This window comes from Nicotiana sylvestris, chromosome 9 (assembly GCF_000393655.2).
Source record: "Nicotiana sylvestris chromosome 9, ASM39365v2, whole genome shotgun sequence".
Classification (NCBI taxonomy): domain Eukaryota; kingdom Viridiplantae; phylum Streptophyta; class Magnoliopsida; order Solanales; family Solanaceae; genus Nicotiana; species Nicotiana sylvestris.
This window is the reverse complement of record NC_091065.1, coordinates 81624163-81646877: the sequence shown is the minus strand read 5'-3', so window position 1 is coordinate 81646877 and position 22715 is coordinate 81624163. Positions and strand designations below refer to the sequence as shown.

The 22715-nt window shown below is 36.8% G+C and overlaps 1 protein-coding gene across 1 annotated transcript; it reads left to right on the top strand.

Moving 5' to 3' along the window:
* Positions 1-16142: 16142 nt before the first annotated feature.
* On the top strand, positions 16143-17810 carry LOC138877838 (uncharacterized). The gene is made up of 3 exons (XM_070157481.1): positions 16143-17096; positions 17214-17381; positions 17466-17810. Exons 1-3 carry the CDS (start codon positions 16143-16145, stop codon positions 17808-17810), a joined length of 1467 nt encoding a protein of 488 aa, XP_070013582.1.
* The last annotated feature ends 4905 nt before the right edge of the window (positions 17811-22715 follow it).

The window sequence follows — 22715 nt, the reverse complement described above, 5'->3', positions numbered from 1 at the left end:
GTGAGAGTTAGCAGATGTAGAAGACGAATATGTGGATATGGTTATCAAGTCTGATACAATCAAAAGGTGTTACAAATGTTTTCCTTGGTTAGTTTAATTGTGTTGTTTGTACTTGGCATGTTTTGAAGATTGGAATGACGAAGGCATTTTGTTCTGCTATTTAAATACTTTATTCTTCGTTACCTCTTTGAGCCTCATTTATTTTCTTTCATACCCCTCTTTTGGAATCAGTAGCAAAGTTCAAAAACGCAAGTGCAAAAGATAAGTAAATGAAGAAAAAAAAGAGAAAGAAAAGAGAAAAAGAGAAAGAAAGAATGAAATGAGAAAGAAAAGAATGAAAAGGAAAAAAAAAGAAAAACAACAAAAATAGTAAAAGAAAGCAAAAAAGAGAAAGAAAAGAAAGAGAAAAGAGAAAATCACAACAACAAAGTAATTTCTATGCCATGAACTACGTTCGACCTGATTCCTTTTAAGGATACGTAGGCAGCCTCACGGTTCGCTCCCATCAAACAAAATCCTAAAGCCCCCAAACAAGAAACTGGGGCAGAAGTCGTGGTTGGTGTAAGAAAATCTGGTTCCGAAAGTTGTAATATTGAACCCATGTGAATTGTTTTGAGCCTTTGATATCCTTTCTTTTTTAACCCTATCCAAAAGCCCACGTTACGGTCCAAAGAAAAACCTTCCGATCAGTCTTCGAGGAATGCCAAGTCAAGCAAGGAGAGGTAATTCATATCAGGGGCAACACTTTGGTCCAAGCAGAAAAATAATGAAAATGAGAGAGTATTATTGGTGAAAATCCTCGCGGGCACCGTAAGACGACGATAAGTTGAGAGAAAGAACAAAATGAGAGAAGATTGATGGTGAAAATCCTTCGGGTACTACAAGTCGAATAAGGATTGTGAATCGGATCGGATGATCGGAGCATTGAAGCCCAGTTTCACGGTTCAGGAGTATAACAAGAGTTGAACATCAGATTTGTTTGACAGATTAGGCCATTTAATCAACATGTGCATGTCATGGTCATTAGAGTTGGTATCTACATCTGATAGGTTTCTACTCTGTAGTTTTCTTGTTAGGAATCATCTCTTTCCCCTGTCCTTTACTTTATTCCTTTTGTCTTGTTTACCTCCTAGTTCCGAGTCTGTTTGGTCAGAACAAGTGAGAAATGACTTCAAAATTTACCACCAGCTTTTCAATTGCACAAAACGGGATCTGGCTAGTACATCAAAGTGTCATAAGTCAGGAAAGAACAACAAGCGCATTGAGCTGGTAATAATCAACATGCTTTGGGATCCTTATGAAATACAAAGGTTTGGTACATATTAATTCAGGAACAATGCAACAGATGAAGGGTGTTAGGTGAACGAATCAAAGGTATTTTCGGTGAAACACGGTTGTTTGGTACATATCAATTCATAAACAATGCAACAAGATGAAGGGGTTTGATGAACAGATCAAAGGTATTTTTTGTGGTAAGATCGACAAAAGTTGTTTAATCAGTTACAAGCGGGGTCCACCGAGCAAAAATCAAAGTTATCGTGGCAAGTGAAGGAGCAACAGACCTCAAGGCCAGGGCCAGTGGTTTAAGTCAAGAAAAACAACATTCGCGATGAGTGGGTGGCAATTGTCGTGCTTTGGAATTCATGAGAAACACAAAGGTGCAGTAAATGTCAGCACAAGAGCACGATGAAACAGATGAAGGGTGTTAGGTGGACGGATCAAAGGTATTTTCGGTAAAACACAAAGGTTGGTAAATGTCAGTTCATGAGCAGTGCAACAGATAGAAGGAATTGGGTCTGAACGGAGAATAGGCATTTTCTGTGATAAGGATGGCAGAGAAAGTGGCTAGTCCATAAGCAAGCAAGGTCCTCGAGGGGAAATCAGTTATCATGAGAAGTGAAGGAGCAACCGTCCTCAAAGTCAAGGCCACAAACCAACCACCATATTTTTAAGATGACAAGATTTTTCTTTGATTTGAAACAGGGGCAGAAAACTCGTTTGTTTCGGAGAAACCCTCCGTGAAGAAAGGCAGTCACCAAACAGGTTTGACCGTAAACTTTCAGGACCCTCCTGCAAAATGGGACCTAGTTTAAAGTTAAGAAAATAGCATAATCTAGTATAAATGTATCCCAAAAAAATATAAGTTGGTTTAGAAGTTTGCATGTTCGAGATAGGATTTAATTACGAGTTTTCAGGACCCTCCTGAATAATGGGACTTAGCTTTAAGATTTCGATTAGATAACAACATTTAGCGTAGAGTCTGCTGTAGGGTAGTATAATTCAGCCATAAAAATTGTCACCCTTAAGATAAAATTGTACTTTTGATTCTCAGGACCCTCATAGATAATGGGGAGTAGTTTAAAGATCCTCATGGATAGCAAGATTTAGCAGAAGTCACACTTATAGAAGATATAACTTAGATTTTAAATTGTCATTTAGTTGAGAGTTGTCAGGACCCCCCTGAATAATGAGACCTAACTTTCAAATCCTTAGTAATACTTGATAATATGATTTAGTTTTACAATCACATCTGTCCCCAGCCACCAAACTGGGGCAAAAAAATTTCTTTGTTTTTGTCTGTTTTGAAGTCAGGATGCCCGCCTGGAGAGCAGGGAATACATTTCAAGTCACAGTCAGGATGCCAATCTGGAGAGCAGGGAATACATTTCAAGTTGAAGTCAGGAGCCCGCCTGGAGAGCAGGGAATACATTTCAAGTCAGCAGTCAGGAGCCCGCCTGGAGAACAAGGGAGTACAATTTAAGTTTTAGTTTTCAAATTCTTTGCTTTGTTTATTGTGAAGTCAGGAGCCCGCCTGGAGAGCAGGGAATACATTTCAAGTCAGCAGTCAGCAGTCAGGAGCCCGCTGGAGAGCAGGGAATACATTTCAAGTTGAAGTCAGGAGCCCGCCTGGAAAGCAGGTAATACTTTCAAGCGTAATAGTCAGGAGCCCGCCTGGAGAACAAGGGAGTACAATTTAAATTTTAGCTATAAAATTCTTTGTTTTGTCTATCTTGAAGTCAGGAGCCCGCCTGGAGAGCAGGGAATATATTTCAAGTTGAAGTTAGGAGCCCGCCTGGAGAGCAGGGAATACTTTCAAGCGCAGCAGTCAGTAGCCCGCCTGGAGAACAAGGGAGTGCAATTTAAATTTTAGCTTTCAAATTCTTTGTTTTGTCTATCTTGAAGTCAGGAGCCCGCCTGGAGAGCAGACAACACTTTCAAGTTGAAGTCAGGAGCCCGCCTGGAGAGCAGGGAATACTTTCAAGTTAGTAGTTAGGAGCCCGCCTGGAGAACAAGGGAGTGCAATTTAAGTTTTAGCTTTCAAATTCTTTATTTTGACTTTGTTGAAGTCAAGAGTCCGCCTGGAGAGCAGGGAATACATTTCAAGTTGAAGTTTGTAGCCCGCCTGGAGAACAAGGGAGTATAATTTAAATTTTAGCTTTCAAATTCTTTGTTTTGTCTATCATGAAGTCAGGAGCCCGCCTGGAGAGCAGGGAGCACTTTCAAGTTGAAGTCAGGAGCCCGACTGGAAAGCAGGGAATACATTTCAAGTTAGCAGTCAGGGGATCCCACCAGGAGAATAGGGTCAGTTTTTACTTTAGTCAAGCTTAGTTTATAGTTTTCCTAGTCTATTCTTTAGTTTAATTTCATCATTGCATCAATAGTACGAGTGGTTTGCAATTTTGCTAACAACTCACAAATCTTCCTAGTGCAAACTGGGGCAGAAAAATTTCTTTGTTTTGTCTATTTTCTTGTAATCAGGAGCCCACCTGGAGAACAAGGGGAGACAACTCAAGTTTCTAGGGAAAGCAGTGTCGAAGGAAGACAACTCGAGTTTCAAGGGAAAATAATGTCAAGTAACAAGAGAAGACGGTTCAAGTTCAGCAATCATGCGCCCACCTGGAAAAAAAGGAAATTCAATTCAGAATGCAATTCAGAAGTTGATGAAGGACGTGAGCTGCTCAAGACATGGCCGAGGTCACAAGCACTACATGTCCGCTCCTGACCCAAAAGGTGTAGAAGAACGAGCTAGCACCTGCAGCTAACAAGTGTCAAGGTTCAAATCTAAAGTCTGCATGAAGAACCATTCAAGACTCAAGATCAAGCTTCAGAAGACTTATAGATAGGAATCTTGTAACTCGTAGTCGATAGGTTTAGCTAGTCTTTTTCATCTTTTTATTTTTGATGTAATAATAGGGACCGCAGACCGGAACCTCGACGGAACGGCACCTCGACCGGATCTCCACCTCGGCATACTCAGTCATCTCACTCATCTCTGAACTACACGTGGCCTGATTCCTTTATAGCCAAGGATATGTAGTGACTAATGTTGGTCGCTAAAGTGTGACCCACCTACAAATTTTAAATAATTATATTATTATTTTAAAAAAATTATAAAAAATAAACATATATAATATAAAAATGGCGACCAATGTTGGTCGCTACTTAAAGGGTAGGCAGATACCGACCAACTTTGGTCGCTTAAATAGGGCCCAGTTATACAATTTTAATAATTATATTATTAATTTAAATATTATATGAAATATAATTAAATCTGATTTAAATATAGCGACCAACTTTGGTCGCTAAACTAAATTCTTGAATAAATAGCGACCAAAGTTGGTCTCTATTCAGGTCAACAATGGTCAAAATTAAAAATTACTTTTGTATTTACTATCTAAATAATATAAATATAAGCCGTTAATACTTTTGTAATACAAGGGATGAATAGTACTATGAATCGTGCGTGTCTCTCTCTCTCTCTCTCTCTCTCTCTCTATATATATATATATATATATATATATATATATATATATACTTACGCTATATTATGCACTGAGTATAAGTCTATTAGGTAATATTATATCGAATATAGCTTACATATATAATATATATACTTACGCTATACTATGCACTAAGTATAAGTGTATTAGGTAATACTGTATCGAATATAGCTTATATATATACTTACGCTATACTATGCACTAAGTATAAGTGTATTAGGTAATACTGTATCGAATATAGCTTATATATATATATATATATATATATATATATATATATATATATATATATATATATATATATATATATATATATATATATATATATATATACGCTATACTATGCACTGCGTATAAGTGTATTAGGTAATACTGTATCGAATATAGCTTATATATATATATATATATAATATATATATACTTACGCTATACTATGCACTGCGTATAAGTGTATTAGGTAATACTGTATCGAATATAGCTTATATATATATATATATATATATATATATATAATATATATATATACTTACCCTATACTATGCACTGAGTATAAGTGTATTAAGTAGTATTGTAATGAATATAGCTTATATATATATATATAATATATATACTTACGCTATACTATGCACTAAGTATAAGTGTATTAGGTAGTATTATATCGAATATAGCTTATGTATATAATATATATATACTTACGCTATACTATGCACTGAGTATAAGTGTATTATGTCATACTGTATCGAATATAGCTTATATATATAGCTTATATATATATAATATATATATACTTACGCTATACTATGCACTGCGTATAAGTGTATTAGGTCATACTGTATCGAATATAGCTTATATATATATAATATATATACTTACACTATACTATGCACTAAGTATAAGTGTATTAGGTAATACTGTATCGAATATAGCTTATATATATACTATATATACTTACGCTATACTATGCACTAAGTATAAGTGTATTAGGTAGTATTATATCGAATATAACTTATATATATATATAATATATATACTTACGCTATACTATGCACTGAGTATAAGTGTATTAGGTCATACTGTATAGAATATAGCTTATATATATATATATATATATATATATATATATATATATATATATATATTATATACTTACGCTATACTATGCACTAAGTATAAGTGTATTAGGTAATACTGTATCGAATATAGCTTATGTATATATATATATATATATATATATATATATATATAATATACTTACGTTATACTATGCACTAAGTATAAGTGTATTAGGTAGTATTATATCGAATATATAAGTGTATTAGGTAGTATTATATCGAATATATATATATATATAGTTTAAATTGAATTAAAATCCTAAATTTATACTACATATGTACATAATTTTAAATTGTATTTTATACACACACACACACACACACACACACACACACACATATATATATATATATATATAGCTTAAATTGAATTAAAATCCTAAATTTATACTACATATATATATAATTTTAAATTGAATTAAGAGTAATATAATTTTTTTAGAAATAGCGACCAACTTTGGTCGCTATTTCTAAAAATTCAAAACTGATTTACCTACCAAAATAGCGACCAACTGTGGTCGCTATTTTTAATTCCAGAGTGTCAAAACCGGGATCCCCTCCCATTCTTTCTAAAAATTTCCCAAAATCTCTCTTTTCTCTCTCACACTCAAACCCCCCCCCCTTCCAACTCCCAGCACCAGATGCCCCAACCACGCCACCAACGTCCACTGCGCAGTTGGCGTCGCCCCGTCGCCATCGCCTCTGCCGCTGCTGCGTCTCTCTCCTTCTCCACCTCCTAAAAATTCTAGGTTATAATTACAATTTATATCTTTTGTGTAAGCTTATAATGTTTTGTTTATTAGCTATGAATTAGTTTCAAATGACTAGTGTTTCAATTGATTATTTAACATTGTATTTTATAGAAACCTAGGGTTTAGGTTGTATTTATCATTATTTAACATTTTATAAAAATCTAGGGTTTATAGAAATCTAGGATATAAATTGAAACTTTTAGGATATGAGTTGAATTTTTAGGATATGAATTGAAACTTTTAGGATATGAGTTGAATTTTTGGGATATAAATAGAAATTTTAGGATATGACTTGAACTTTTGTGGATATGAATTGAACCTTTAGGATATAAATTGAACTTTTAGTTTATGTTTAAACTCGTAGGATATGAATTGATGAACTTTTAGTTTTTAGGTTTTGTTCTTGTGAATTGAACTTGTACGATATAAATTGAAGCTTTTATGTATGACTTGAACTTTTTACGATATGAGTTGAAACTTTTAGGATATGAGTTGAACTTTTAGGAAATAAATTGAACCTTTAGGATATGTATTGAACCTTTAGGATATGACTTGAAGTTTTAGTTTATGTTTAAACTCGTAAGATATGAATATAACTTTTAGTTTTTAGGTTTTGTTCTTGTGAATTGAACTTGTAGGATATAAATTGAAGCTTTTAGGATATGAGTTGAATTTTTAGGATATGAATTGAAACTTTTAGGATATGAGTTGAACTTTTAGGAAATAAATTGAACCTTTAGCATATGTATTGAACCTTTAGGATATGACTTGAACTTTTAGTTTATGTTTAAACTCGTAGGATATGAATATAACTTTTAGTTTTTAGGTTTTGTTCTTGTGAATTGAACTTGTAGGATATAAATTGAAACTTTTAGGATATGAGTTGAATTTTTAGGATATAAATAGAAATTTTAGGATATGACTTGAACTTTTGTGGATATGAATTGAACCTTTAGGATATAAATTGAACTTTTAGTTTATGTTTAAACTCGTAGGATAAGAATTGATGAACTTTTAGTTTTTAGGTTTTGTTCTTGTGAATTGAACTTGTACGATATAAATTGAAGCTTTTATGTATGACTTGAACTTTTTACGATATGAGTTGAAACTTTTAGGATATGAGTTGAACTTTTAGGAAATAAATTGAACCTTTAGGATATGTATTGAACCTTTAGGATATGACTTGAAGTTTTAGTTTATGTTTAAACTCGTAAGATATGAATATAACTTTTAGTTTTTAGGTTTTGTTCTTGTGAATTGAACTTGTAGGATATAAATTGAAGCTTTTATGTATGACTTGAACTTTTTAGGATATGAATTGAAACTTTTAGGATATGAGTTGAACTTTTAGGAAATAAATTGAACCTTTAGCATATGTATTGAACCTTTAGGATATGACTTGAACTTTTAGTTTATGTTTAAACTCGTAGGATATGAATATAACTTTTAGTTTTTAGGTTTTGTTCTTGTGAATTGAATTTTTAGGATATGAATTGAAACTTTTAGGATATGAGTTGAATTTTTAGGATATAAATAGAAATTTTAGGATATGACTTGAACTTTTGTGGATATAAATTGAACCTTTAGGATATAAATTGAACTTTTAGTTTATGTTTAAACTCGTAGGATAAGAATTGATGAACTTTTAGTTTTTAGGTTTTGTTCTTGTGAATTGAACTTGTACGATATAAATTGAAGCTTTTATGTATGACTTGAACTTTTTACGATATGAGTTGAAACTTTTAGGATATGAGTTGAACTTTTAGGAAATAAATTGAACCTTTAGGATATGTATTGAACCTTTAGGATATGACTTGAAGTTTTAGTTTATGTTTAAACTCGTAAGATATGAATATAACTTTTAGTTTTTAGGTTTTGTTCTTGTGAATTGAACTTGTAGGATATAAATTGAAGATTTTATGTATGACTTGAACTTTTTAGGATATGAATTGAAACTTTTAGGATATGAGTTGAACTTTTAGGAAATAAATTGAACCTTTAGCATATGTATTGAACCTTTAGGATATGACTTGAACTTTTAGTTTATGTTTAAACTCGTAGGATATGAATATAACTTTTAGTTTTTAGGTTTTGTTCTTGTGAATTGAACTTGTAGGATATAAATTGAAGCTTTTATGTATGACTTGAACTTTTTAGGATATGAATTGAAACTTTTAGGATATGAGTTGAACTTTTAGGAAATAAATTGAACCTTTAGCATATGTATTGAACCTTTAGGATATGACTTGAACTTTTAGTTTATGTTTAAACTCGTAGGATATGAATATAACTTTTAGTTTTTAGGTTTTGTTCTTGTGAATTGAATTTTTAGGATATGAATTGAAACTTTTAGGATATGAGTTGAATTTTTAGGATATAAATAGAAATTTTAGGATATGACTTGAACTTTTGTGGATATAAATTGAACCTTTAGGATAAAACTTGAACTTTTAGTTTATGTTTAAACTCGTAGGATAAGAATTGATGAACTTTTAGTTTTTAGGTTTTGTTCTTGTGAATTGAACTTGTAGGATATAAATTGAAGCTTTTAGGATATGAGTTGAATTTTTAGGATATGAATTGAAACTTTTAGGATATGAGTTGAACTTTTAGGAAATAAATTGAACCTTTAGCATATGTATTGAACCTTTAGGATATGACTTGAACTTTTAGTTTATGTTTAAACTCGTAGGATATGAATATAACTTTTAGTTTTTAGGTTTTGTTCTTGTGAATTGAACTTGTAGGATATAAATTGAAGCTTTTATGTATGACTTGAACTTTTTAGGATATGAATTGAAACTTTTAGGATATGAGTTGAACTTTTAGGAAATAAATTGAACCTTTAGCATATGTATTGAACCTTTAGGATATGACTTGAACTTTTAGTTTATGTTTAAACTCGTAGGATATGAATATAACTTTTAGTTTTTAGGTTTTGTTCTTGTGAATTGAATTTTTAGGATATGAATTGAAACTTTTAGGATATGAGTTGAATTTTTAGGATATAAATAGAAATTTTAGGATATAAATTGAACCTTTGGGATATGTATTGAACCTTTAGGATATGACTTGAAGTTTTAGTTTATGTTTAAACTCGTAAGATATGAATATAACTTTTAGTTTTTAGGTTTTGTTCTTGTGAATTGAACTTGTAGGATATAAATTGAAGCTTTTAGGATATGAGTTGAATTTTTAGGATATGAATTGAAACTTTTAGGATATGAGTTGAACTTTTAGGAAATAAATTGAACCTTTAGCATATGTATTGAACCTTTAGGATATGACTTGAACTTTTAGTTTATGTTTAAACTCGTAGGATATGAATATAACTTTTAGTTTTTAGGTTTTGTTCTTGTGAATTGAACTTGTAGGATATAAATTGAAACTTTTAGGATATGAGTTGAATTTTTAGGATATAAATAGAAATTTTAGGATATGACTTGAACTTTTGTGGATATGAATTGAACCTTTAGGATATAAATTGAACTTTTAGTTTATGTTTAAACTCGTAGGATAAGAATTGATGAACTTTTAGTTTTTAGGTTTTGTTCTTGTGAATTGAACTTGTACGATATAAATTGAAATTTTACGATATGACTTGAACTTTTTACGATATGAGTTGAACCTTTAGGATATGACTTGAACTTTTGTGGATATGAATTGAAGGTTTAGGATATGAATTGAACTTTTAGTTTATGTTTTGGAATTTTAGATTGCCAGAGGATTATTAGAAGAGGTTGATGACGTTATTAGACAACCAATAGAACTTCCACCAAGAATAACTAAGACACAGTACCTGGCAAAGTGTGCCTTTAATTGTTCTTCTCATTAGCGACAATGATGATGAGAAGGCAATGACATGTGTTTCAAATAGTGATGGTGTAGGTAGGAATTTAGTATTTTCTAAGTAGATAAAAGAAGAGCTTATAGAGTAATTCTGTACTTCATTTTCCATGAGGAAAAGAAGTTTAATTGAGAGTGACAAGGTTGATGAAGACGGAATGTGTTCCGTTGGTCATGGCAGTTCCCATAGAATGGGGATCATAAGACTCTATGATGACAGAGATTATAGGAAGTTTTGTTCTAAATTTTCTTTCAAGTCTGATCCGTACAAGCTTAATGTGATATTGGTGATATTTCTTCGGATTCAGACAATGATTTGACCGACAAAAGTATGGAAATGCTCTTAAAAAGAATTAAAGGTAAAAACTTTTCAGCATCCTTCTCTACCAAGAAAAACATTTTACCTTTAATTCTTTTTAAGAGCATTTCCATACTTTTGTCGGTCAAATCATTGTCTGAATCCGAAGAAATATCACCAATATCATATTAAGCTTGTACGGATCAGACTTGGAAGAAAGTTTAGAACAAAACTTCCTATAATCTTTGTCATCATAGAGTCTTATGATCCCCGCTTTATGGGAACTGCCATGACCAACGGAAAACATTCCGTCTTCATCAATGTTGTTACTATCAATCAAACTTCTTTTCCTCTTGGAAAGTGAAGTAGAGAATTCCTCTATAACCTCTTTTATCTACTTAGGAAATGTTAAATCCTACCTATACCATCACTATTTTGAAACACATGTCGTTGCCTTCTCATTATCATTGTAGCTATAGAGATCAACAATTGATCAAAGACACACCCTGTCAGGTACTGTATCCAAGTTATTCTCTGTATCCAAGTTCATCCCGAGTAATAGTACCACGAGGATAATCACCAAAGCCACCAGACAGCTTTATGATGCCAATGAAGCAAGATGAGCTATTCAATGAAACTCGTATTGTAAAGAAGAAGAAAGAGACTGATTCAGAAAGGAGGGTCGAGCCTCGACTATATACATGTAAGTTTTTTACTTTTCATTAAGTATTTTGATTTACTTTTATATAAATTTTGAAATACTAATTCAATATATATAATTTTTCATATAGGTTCGCTTCACATGCAGCTGACGTGGGGGAATTCATACGCAGTCAACCACCTAATGAATCGGGCGAGGCAATCCAACTTTCGGACGAGGATGCTGAAAGAACACTCCTTGAGTACTTTATATACTTTGAACTAGACAAAAAAATTTAGTTCTATTGTGTTAGTTCTTTTTAGTTCGAATGGGCTTGTAATAAGCGTTAACTTAGTTTTGTTAGCTTAATGTGTTAGTTCTATTGATTGTTGCTTTTAATTGTTGTTGTTGTTGTTGCTGGCATAAAATGCCTGTTTAGGATGTTTGGTAAGCTGGCAGGTGGTGTAGCTGCCAAAACAGGCAGTTTCTGCCAAAAATATACCAAGAAAAGCGACCAACTTTGGTCTCTATTTGGTCGCATTTCACTATAAAAAAAATAATTTTCTGGGCAATAGCGACCAACCTTGGTCGCTACCTGCCCAGATTTCTATTAAAAAAAATACAATTTCTGGAAATATAGCGACCAATGTTGGTCGCTTATCTTTAAGAAAAAAATTAAATTCTTGAATTTAGCGACCAACTTTGGTCTCTATTGTCCATATTTTAAAATATAATATTTGGATTAGAGACCAAAGTTGTTCTCTTTCTAATGATTAATGATAAATTAAAAACAATGTATTTCATATGTAGAGACCAACTTTGGTCGCCAAATTTATATTATTAAATTAATACAGCGACCAAAGTTGGTCACTAAAGTCAAAATCAGAATATTTAGTCCTTTTACCTTAGAGACCAAAGTTGGTCGCTAATTAGCGACCAACTTTGGTCCCTAAAATAAAGGGACCAGCAATATTGCGACCAGGCATGTTTGGTCGCTTTTAGGCCTATAAGCGACCAACTTTGGTCGCTTTTTGTGGTCGCTTTTTGTGGTCGCTTTTTACCGTATTTCTAGTAGTGTTTGACGCGCCAAACAAATGGGTACACGTACGCGTGACTCGTTTCAATATCATCTTCTTAATTAAAAAGCGGTTAAAGGTAAATTCACATAGGTTCTAAAATTAGTAATTAAACAATTTAGTTAAGCCAAGTATAATCAAAGCGACCGTGCTAGAACCACGGAACTCGGGAATGCCTAACACCTTCTCCCGGGTTAACAGAATTCCTTACCTGGATTTGTGTGTTAGCAGGCCGTAAATAGAGTCAATTTTCCTTGATTCGGGATTTTAAACCGGTGACTTGGGACACCATAAATTATCCCAAGTGGTGACTCTGAATGTTAAATAAATAATCTCGTTTCGATTGTCCTTTAATTGGAAAAACTCCCTTGTATTTATACTCTTCTAGGGGTGTAAGTGAAAAAGGAGGTGTGATAGTGGGAAGCTCAGAGAGGATTAGATTTTATAACGGCGTTCCTAGGTATTTTGATTTGCCCCAGAAAAGATGGGAATATAGAGTTGGGTCTTGTGAGGATAGCTGACCTTATGATGAAAAAGGAAAATGGGACTATAATGCCGCTGATCTTGGCAGGTACTGAGCTCTGACCTTTTGCCGAGAAGGGGGAAAATTCTTTGAAGGGTGCAATATGCTGTTACAATTATGGATGGAGGAACACCTTTGTCACCATCTCAGATACTTGAATTGTGGTATGACTGACATCGAGTGCATTGAAAAATAGGAAAAGTGGGTAAAGGGTTATGAGTTCCCGAAGGGTACAAAAGCATGGCACGCCCACTTGAGATCCTTGACTGCAAACAAGATCAAATGGACATTCGGGTGGCTCTCGGTCAGTGAAGTAATTTATATGTCGGCTGAGGTGTGTTTCCTGCTGTTGATGGGTCTTCGGAGTATCCAGTCTTATGCTCTGCATAGAGTCCTGCGTCAGTTAGGACAATACCAGACCATCCCACACGATGAATATTTGAGTCGGTAGGTCATTGAGTTAGAACCAAAACCTGCCTTTCCAGACGAAAAAGTGCGTCGGATTTGGCATCAGTGCTGATTCTTAGAGCCTAAAACTTAAATACGATATCTATCTAGAGGTGAGGTGGAGCCTGGTTAGCTTGCTTGGTATGGTAAAAGATCCGGAGTTCATCAGGAGCCTGAAAGGCCCGCAAAAAGACCCCATGTCCAACAGTTCACTGACGGAGCACATGTGCAATGGGACTGGTTGACCAAAGAAAACAAGTACAGGGCTACCATAAGCAAGTTGGAAAGGCAAGTCTTGGACCTTCAGTTTGAAAATGGTTTGCAAGCCACCGCAGATGAGGGAGAAAAGAAAAAACTAACTCAGGAAAACGAAACCCTCAAAGCTCAAATCCGGAAGATGAAAACAGCTGCTAGAAACCCGGAAAGAAGCCGAGCGGATGAAAAGCTTATAAGTAGTCTGAAAAAGAAAGCCCTTAAGTGTCAAGATGACCTAGAAAAGTCTGAGGCCAACCAAGCCAAATTTCGGGCACAATGGGCAAAGAAGGCGGAAGAGCAGGCAAAGTTTGTGCAACAAATGTAAAGAAAGTATGAAGGGACAATCACCATTCTGAAGAGAAAAATGACTACCCTCGAGAATGAAGCAGCCAAGCAAGCCAAGGACTTCAAAGCTGATAGGAAACACTGTTATGATTTGATGGCTCAGATGGAGGAAAGAATGCAACAGTTGCAAAATCAACATCTCCACGACACTCAGGTGTAGAAGCCCGAAATCAACATGTCGGACGTCTGCTTCAGGAAAAGGGTAGAATCCGAGAGCGGGTCAGAGTCATCGCCGACTACATTGTTGTGAAATGCCAAGCATGTGAGGATATGACTCGCACCACTTTCTTCGCGGAAGTGATGATGTTTGTCCGACAGATAATGAGTGACTTGGAGAGGCTTCAAAGGGATCTTGGATATAGGCCCATGGCGAGACCGAATAATGTCCCGTGAGCCCCAGGAGCATTTGAGGCATTAATGCATTCATGATTTGTTTTACTTGAGTCTGTATTTTCTTTCTGTTAGAGTCTGTTAGTTTCTTTTGAGTCTATTAGTTTTTGAGTCATTATAATCAAAGTATTTGCTTTTTTAAAATCCCAAAAATGTTTTATTACTTCTTTTTACACTTATACCCCAGAACTATGCTCGGTCTGATTCATGTGGGGTCATGATACGTAGGCAATCTCCATAGGATTCAACCATAACCAAAAGAAAAGAGAAAGAAAATAAGAAACCGTGAGAACAAAATAAAATAAGAAAGGGAGATGAGAGAATAAAAAAACAAAGAGAAGTCAAACAAAGAAAGGCAAGAATGAAAAAAAAGAAAAAAAAAAGAGAAAAAGGGAAGTTGCACATGGAAATAAGGAAAAGCCGGGATGACACAAGCAATCGAGCAAATACATGATAGAAATGATTAATTACTTAGGTGCATTGCATTCCACAAATATGCGGTTACCAATCTGTTAAGCTCTAATCACTAACAAGTTTGTTGTTGATGCTCCAGAACTAAGGCAGGTGGTTAGTTTGTTGAGCATTCTGGCAACCCATCCATACAACACCAGGTCCGAAGGCGAATTAATCATGTCTAACCAAGAACTTGATGCGAGTAACATCGATCCTTCAAGAGAGGTGGAAGAATTGAATGTTAATTCGATGAAAGAAGAGATGTATAAGTTGAAGCAGCAGATGGCCGAAATGTACCAGGCATGGGCAAAAGGGCAACCACCACTAGCTTACCCCGCCAACTCTACTTTCATCCCGCCTTTGACTCAAACCCAGGAACATCCTACTATTGATTCATCTGTAGGATTTCCTATTTACCATCACTACCAAGGAACCACCTCCCAAACCCCGCTGGCTCCACCACCCAAACCAGTTCCATATCCTCCTCCCCCAATCACTCCTGTCTTCATAGCATCCCATCTGCTACACTACACCAATCTTCCAGTGAGCTTGTGTTCCAAGCCCAGGATAACCAATACTACCCCCAGAGCCCACTTTCAAAGCTTTAGAAGTTTATACTCCTCATTTTGATCTTCCTGCGAAAGCTGAAAAATCATCCAAAAATGCCGAACAGGAGGAGATGTTCAGAAAATTTAAAAGCTTAGAACAATCATTTAGAGACATGCGGGGGTTAGGAGGTCAAGTATGTGTGGCTTACAAAGACCTGTGTCTGTTTCCAAATGTGCAATTACCAGCAGGGTTTAAGATGCCCAAGTTTGATTTGTACGATGGGCACGGTGATCCAGTAGCACACTTGAGAGGTTTATGTAGCAAGATGAGGGGAGCTAGAGGAAAAGAGGAATTGCTGATGGCATATTTCAGTCAAAGTTAAGTGGATCGGCGCTGGAGTGGTACACCCAGCAGGATCACGGAAGGTGGTATACATGGGATGATCTGGCGCAAACATTCGCTTGTCACTTCCAATACAATCTTGAGATCGTTCCAGATCGACTGTCCTCGACAAAATTGGAGAGAGTATGGTTTCCGATGGAGAGAGTAGGCAGCAAGAGTAGACCCTCCAATGAAAGAAAGTGAGATGGTGGATTATTTCCTACAGGCCTTAGAACCTACTTACTATGGCCATCTGCTCTCAGCTATAGGAAAGCCTTCAATGAAGTAGTGAAGATGGGAGGTATGGTAGAAGAGGGGATCAAGTCGAATAAAATCATGAGCTATTCGGCTATTAAGGCAACCACTCAGGCTATTCAGGGCGGCACAAGAGGAATTGGGAAAAAGAAGAGAGAGGACGTAGCAATGGTTGATCCAGGAACTTGGTTCGGACCCATAGGCTCATCTCACCACTATAATCAGCCTCGACCCCACCGCCAAAGTTACTCTCACAGCCCATATAATCCACCCCAACACTACTACCCCCTACCAGAACCTCATTTTTCTGTCCACCATGCCCAAACATACAACCAACCTCCCACCCACGCGCAATGGCATGCGCCTATTCCCCAAAACACTTATCCACTCCCACGAGCCTACCCAAACCCTCCTGGATCAAGTTTTCGGCCTAATCAAGTATTTAAGGATGAAAAGTTGCAGAAAAAGAAAACCTTTACTCCATTGGGAGAGTCATATACCGGTTTATTCCACAGGCTAAGACAACTGGACATGTTGAGGTCGATACAGTCCAAATTGCCAAATCCTCCCCCGAAAAATCTTGATTATTCTGTAAGTTGTGAGTATTGTTCTGGTACTCCAGCTCATGACACGGAGAAGTGTTGGCACTTAAAAAGTGCTATCCATGAGCTTATTGATACCAATCGGATTGAAGTTCAAGCTCCCGAGGCGCCCAATATCAACCAAAATCCGATGCCAGCCCATCAGGAGGCAAATATGATTGAAATAGTGCATGAGGTAGGGGAGGCCAGGAAGCCATCACAGACCGTCATGATGATTTGGTCCAGTGGGGTCAAGATAGTTGAACAATCAACAAGTGAGAAATTAGTGCTCAAGTCAAGCGAAAGGAGTAGTGAACCATCCGTAATAGTTAAGAAGGGGTCTTCGAGTGATGTTGCAGCAAAGCAAGAAAGGATGAAAGTGGTTGTGCTAGGAGTGGCAAGCAAACCTGTCGTAATCGTGGAGAGCGCCCGCACAGGTCATGTTATTATCAAGTTGGTAACCCAGTTACCAATAGTCAACAGCAGGTCTATTCCATATAATTACGAACGGGTTACAGTGCCTTAAAAGGGGAAAGAAATCAAAGAAGAAGTTTGCGAAATCCAGGGTTTGACTCGCTCGGGAAGATGTTTTGCCCCCGAGGAGTTGAGAAAAGCTAAGATATCCAAAGATAACCCAGTGCTAGTAAAGAAAGCTGTAGCTGAAGAAGAGGTAGAGGAATTCTTGAGGAAGATGAAGGTGCAGGACTATTTTATTGTGGAACAATTAAGGAAGACGCCTTCTTAAATTTCACTCTTGTCATTGTTAATCCACTAAAACGAGCACCGTCAAGCTTTATTGAAAATCTTGAACGAGGCTCACATTCCCGATAAAATCACCATGAACCATCTGGAAAAGATAGCCAACAAGATCTTTGAAGTGAACAGAGTCACTTTTTCCGATGATGAATTGCCCGTAGAGGGTACTGAGCATAACAGAGCCCTTTACCTTACGGTGAAATGTGAGAACTCTGTGGTTACCCGGGTATTGGTCGATAATGGTTCCAGTGCGAACATCTGCCCTCTCTCCACTCTGAGTAAGTTGAAAGTGGAAGATGAGAGGATTCATAAGAACAGTATCTGTGTCCGGGGATTTGATGCGGAGGCAAAGATTCAATTGGGGAGATAATGCTAGAGCTGGCGATAGGGCCAGTTGAGTTCACAATGGAATTCCAGGTGTTGGATATAGTTGTTTCCTACAATCTGATGTTAGGTCAACCGTGGATTAACGCCGCTAGAGCAGTCCCATCAACACTACACCAGGTGGTCAAATTTGAATGGGATAGACAGGAAATAGTTGTGCATGGCGAAGATAGTTTATGTGCTCACAACGATGCCATTGTACCGTTCACTGAAGTGGAAGATGACAAGGGACTGTGGGTCTACCAGGTTTTTGACACGATGTTGGTAGAGAAAGTTCAAAAGGGTAAATACATTCCAAATCCGAAGATAACTGCCGCATCAGTCATGGTGGCCTATGAGATGTTGAAGAATGGTTTTGTACTTAGTAAAAGTTTGGGATCATCTTTGCAAGGCATCATACAGCCAGTGTTCTCTTCCTGAAAACATGGGAACATTTGGTCTGGGATTCAAGACTACTGCCGCAGATATAAGAAGAGCCAGAAAGTTAAAACAGAGGGCATGAGTCCTTCCAAAGCCAGTCCCACGTCTCTCCAGAACATTTGTCAAGTCCGGTAACAGAAAACGGCCGGTAACAACAATTCCCAGTCCTGTGATTGATCTTGATATGGAGTTAATTGAAAGATTTGAGAAGTTGTTCGATGGTGTGAACATGGTGGAAAGTAGTGAAGGTTCTAGCAACGCAGAAATTCAATTCGTCGGGTCAAAAACAAAGCTTAATAATTGGAAAGCCACTTCTCTCCCCACTCGAAAGGAGTCTTGGTAGTTTATTTTTATTTTCCTTCAGTTTGTCTGGGTTATTCTATGGTTGGAATCCAGATTTTTATCTTTCGGTCTGTTTGAGTGTGCAAACCTCGTTATCTTTTATCATTCAATGAAATGCAATTTCCCTTTCTTCTTCATTCCTGATAGTTTCCCTTTTGTTTTTCTTTTCTTTTCTGTACATTTCTTTTTACGCTGGTTCTAATGACATGACATGTATGAGGAATCCTCAGCCCAGTCTTAAAAATCAATCTGATTCTGAAAAAAATAATTAAAGAAGTAGAGTGTGATGACGAATCAGAATATGATGAGGAAGTGGCCTTTGAAGAAATTAGTAATGAATTAAATCACTTTGAAGTAAAACCCAAACCCAACCTGAATGATACAAAAGCCATCAATTTAGGGGACACAGATAATATCAGAGAGACAAAAATAAGCATCCACCTTAAACCAAAGATCAGGGAAGAGATGATCAAAGCCCTGATTGAATACAAAGATATTTTTGCATGGTCATACGACGACATGCCAGGTTTAAGCATTGATTTAGTGGTCCACAATTTACCCACTAACCCGACATTCCCTCCCGTCAAGCAAAAATTAAGAAAGTTCAAAACTGATACGAGTGTGAAGATTAAGGAAGAAATCACTAAGCAGTTGGACGCAAAGACATTCGGGTTACACGATATCTCGCTTGGTTAGCTAATGTTGTGCCATTACCAAAGAAGGATGGCAAGATTAGAGTATGTTTTGATTACCGCAATCTCAACAAAGCAAGTCCAAAGGATAATTTCCCACTACCCAACATCCATATTTTGATCGATAATTGTGCCAAGCGTGAGATTGGATATTTTGTGGATTTCTATATAGGGTATCATCAGATTTTAATGGATGACGAAGATGAGGAAAAGATGGCATTCATCACGCCATGGGAAACTTATTGTTACCAAGTAATGCCATTTGGTTTGAAAAATGTTGGGGCAACTTACATGAGGGCAATGACTACTATGTTCCATGATATGATACATATGAAGATTGAGGTGTACGTAGATGATGTAATCATAAAGTCGAAGCACTAGGCCAACCACGTCAGAGAATTAAGGAAATCTTTCCAGAGGCTTCGCAGGTACAACCTCAAGCTTAACCCTGCCAAGTGCGCATTTGGTGTTCCATCCGGAAAATTGTTGGGATTTAGAGTCAGCTGTCGAGGAATTGAGTTGGACCCATCAAATATCTAAGTTATCCAAGAATTGCCACCTTCGAGGAACAAGACTGAGGTGATGAGTCTGTTAGGGAGATTGAACTACATCATCAGGTTTATTGCTCAACTCACGACAACTTGTGAGCCTATTTTCAAGTTGCTGAAGAAGGATGTTGCGGTCAAGTGGACTGATGAGTGTCAAGAAGCATTTGATAAGATAAAAGGATACTTGTCAAACCCACCTGTGCTAGTTCTACCAGAACCAAGGAGACCTTTGATTCTTTACTTGAAAGTCCTAGAAAATTCATTTGGTTGTGTATTGGGTTAGCATGATATCATTGGCAGGAAGGAACAGGCCATCTACTATCTTAGCAAGAATTTCACAGCTTATGAGGTTACGTACACTCACCTGGAAAGGACATGTTGCACCCTAACTTAGTTAGCACAAAAATTGAAACATTATTTGTCATACTACGCTACTTACCTCATTTCGCGCTTGGATCTGTTGAAGTATATTTTTCAAAAGCCTATGCCCATAGGGAGGCTTGGGAAGTGGAAGATTTTGCTCACAGAGTGTGACATCGTTTATGTGACTCGGACCACAATGAAAGCCTAAGCGTTGGCCGATCATTTGGCCGAGAACCCGGTTGATGAAGAATATGAGACATTGGGGACTTATTTTCCCGATGAAGAGGTGATGCATATTGACGAGCTAGAGTAGACTGAAAAACCAGGTTGGAAACTTTTCTTTGATGGGGCTGCTAATATGAAATGAGTTGGAATAGGAGCTGTGCTTATTTTTGAAATAGGGCATCACTATCCTGTTATGACTCAGCTTCATTTTTATTGTACCAATAATATGGCTGAGTACGAAGCATGTATTTTGGGCTTAAGGCTAGCTACAGACATGGATGTCCGGGATGTCTTGGTCTTGGGAGACTCAGATCTTCTGGCACATCAAATTCAAGGAGAATGGGAAACACGAGATTTGAAGCTCATACTATACCGACAATGTCTGCATGATCTTTGTCAATAGTTTCGATCAGTGGAGTTCAAGCATATTCCAAGGGTCCATAATGAGGTGGCCGATGCTTTGGCTACCTTGGTATCAATGTTGCACCATCCGGACAAAGCTTATGTCGATCCTCTACATATTCAAGTCCGAGATCAGCATGCTTACTGTAACATGGTGGAAGAAGAACTTGATGGTGAACCGTGGTTCCATGATATCAGGGAGTACATCAGAATGGGGGTATATCTGGTGCAAGCCACGAGGGATCAAAAGGGAACAATTCGATGGTTGGCAAGTGGATTTTTCTTCAGTGGAGGAGTTTTGTTTAAAAGAACTTCAGATCTTGGATTGTTGAGATGCATAGATGCTAAACAAGTCGTGGCTGTATGACCGAAATGCATTCCGGTGTCTGCGGACCGTATATGAGTGGATATGTGCTGGCGAAGAAAATTCTCCGAGCAGGTTATTATTGGCTCATCATGGAGCGAGATTGTATCAGTTTTGTGCGCAAATGTCATCAATGCCAGGTACATGGAGATTTAATTCATTCTCCACCATCGGAATTGCACACAATGTCGGCACCATGGCCCTTCGTTGCTTGGGGCATGGATGTCATTGGACCAATTGAACCAACAGCATCCAATGGGCACAGGTTCATTCTGGTGGCCATTGATTATTTCACCAAGTGGGTTGAGGCTAAAACTCTTAAGTTTGTGACCAAGAAAGTAGTGGTCGATTTCGTTCACTCAAATATCATCTGTCGATTTGGGATACCAAAGGTGATCGTCACAGATAATGGTGCTAATCTTAACAGTAACTTGATGAAAGAGGTATGTCAATAATTTAAGATTACGTATCGCAATTCCACCCCATATCTCCCTAAGGCGAATGGAGCAGTCGAGGCAGCCAACAAGAACATAAAGTAGATACTTCGAAAAATGGTGGAAGGTTCCAGGCAATGGCATGAAAAGTTACCATTCGCATTGTTGGGTTATCGCACTACTGTTCGCACTTCAGTGGGTGCAACTCCTTACTTGTTGGTATATGGCACTGAAGCAGCGATACCTGTGGAAGTTGAAATCCCGTCCCTTCGAATTATTGCTGAGGTCGAGATTGAGGATGATGAGTGGGTCAAAACCGGTTTGGAGTAGTTAAGTTTGATTGATGAGAAGAGATTGGCAGCAATGTGTCATGGGCAGTTATATCAAAAGAGAATGGCAAGAGCGTACAACAAAAAGGTGTGTCCCTGAAAGTTTGAAGTGGGTCAGCAAGTATTAAAGCGCATCCTTCCACACCAGACTGAAGCGAAGGGCAAGTTCGCCCCAAATTGGCAAGGGTCGTTCATTGTAACAAGAGTGTTGTTCAATGGTGCTTTGTATCTAACAGATATTGAAGGCAAATGTGTAGACATGGCTATCAATTCTGATGCAGTCAAGATATATTATGTATGATTTCTTTGGTTCAATTGTTGATTGTTTGTACTTGGCATTGTTTTGAAGATTGGAATGACGAAGGCCATTTTTTCTGCTATCTAAACATTCTACCCTTTGTTTCCCCTTTTGAGCCTTATTTATTTTATTTCATACCCCACTTTTTGGAATCAATAACGAAAAAGAGAGAAAAGAAAGAAAATAAAAGAAAGGAAAAAAAGAAGCGAAAAGAGAAAGTACAAGAAAACAAAGAAATTCATGTGTGAACTACGTTTGGCCTGATTCCGGTTAAGGATACGTAGGCAGCTCAGTCATATCATATCAAAATAAAAATCAAAAATTCCCAAGCAAGAAACTAGGGTAGAAGTTGTGATTGTGGTAAGAGATCAGATTCTAAAAGTTGTAATTTTGACCCATTTAAATTGCTTTGAGCCTTTTTGATACCCTTTTCTTTCCAAACATATCCAAAGAACCCACATTACCGTCCAAAGA

What these genes read in the sequence shown, in the direction of transcription:
- LOC138877838 (XM_070157481.1), top strand. Translation starts at nt 16,143, where the DNA reads ATGGGAGGTATGGTAGAAGAGGGGATCAAGTCGAATAAAATCATGAGC. An exon ending in GAGTGGCAAGCAAACCTGTC is followed by an intron (nt 17,097 to 17,213) that starts GTAATCGTGGAG and finishes GTGCCTTAAAAG; the next exon opens with GGGAAAGAAATCAAAGAAGA. An exon ending in AATTCTTGAGGAAGATGAAG is followed by an intron (nt 17,382 to 17,465) that starts GTGCAGGACTAT and finishes CACTAAAACGAG; the next exon opens with CACCGTCAAGCTTTATTGAA.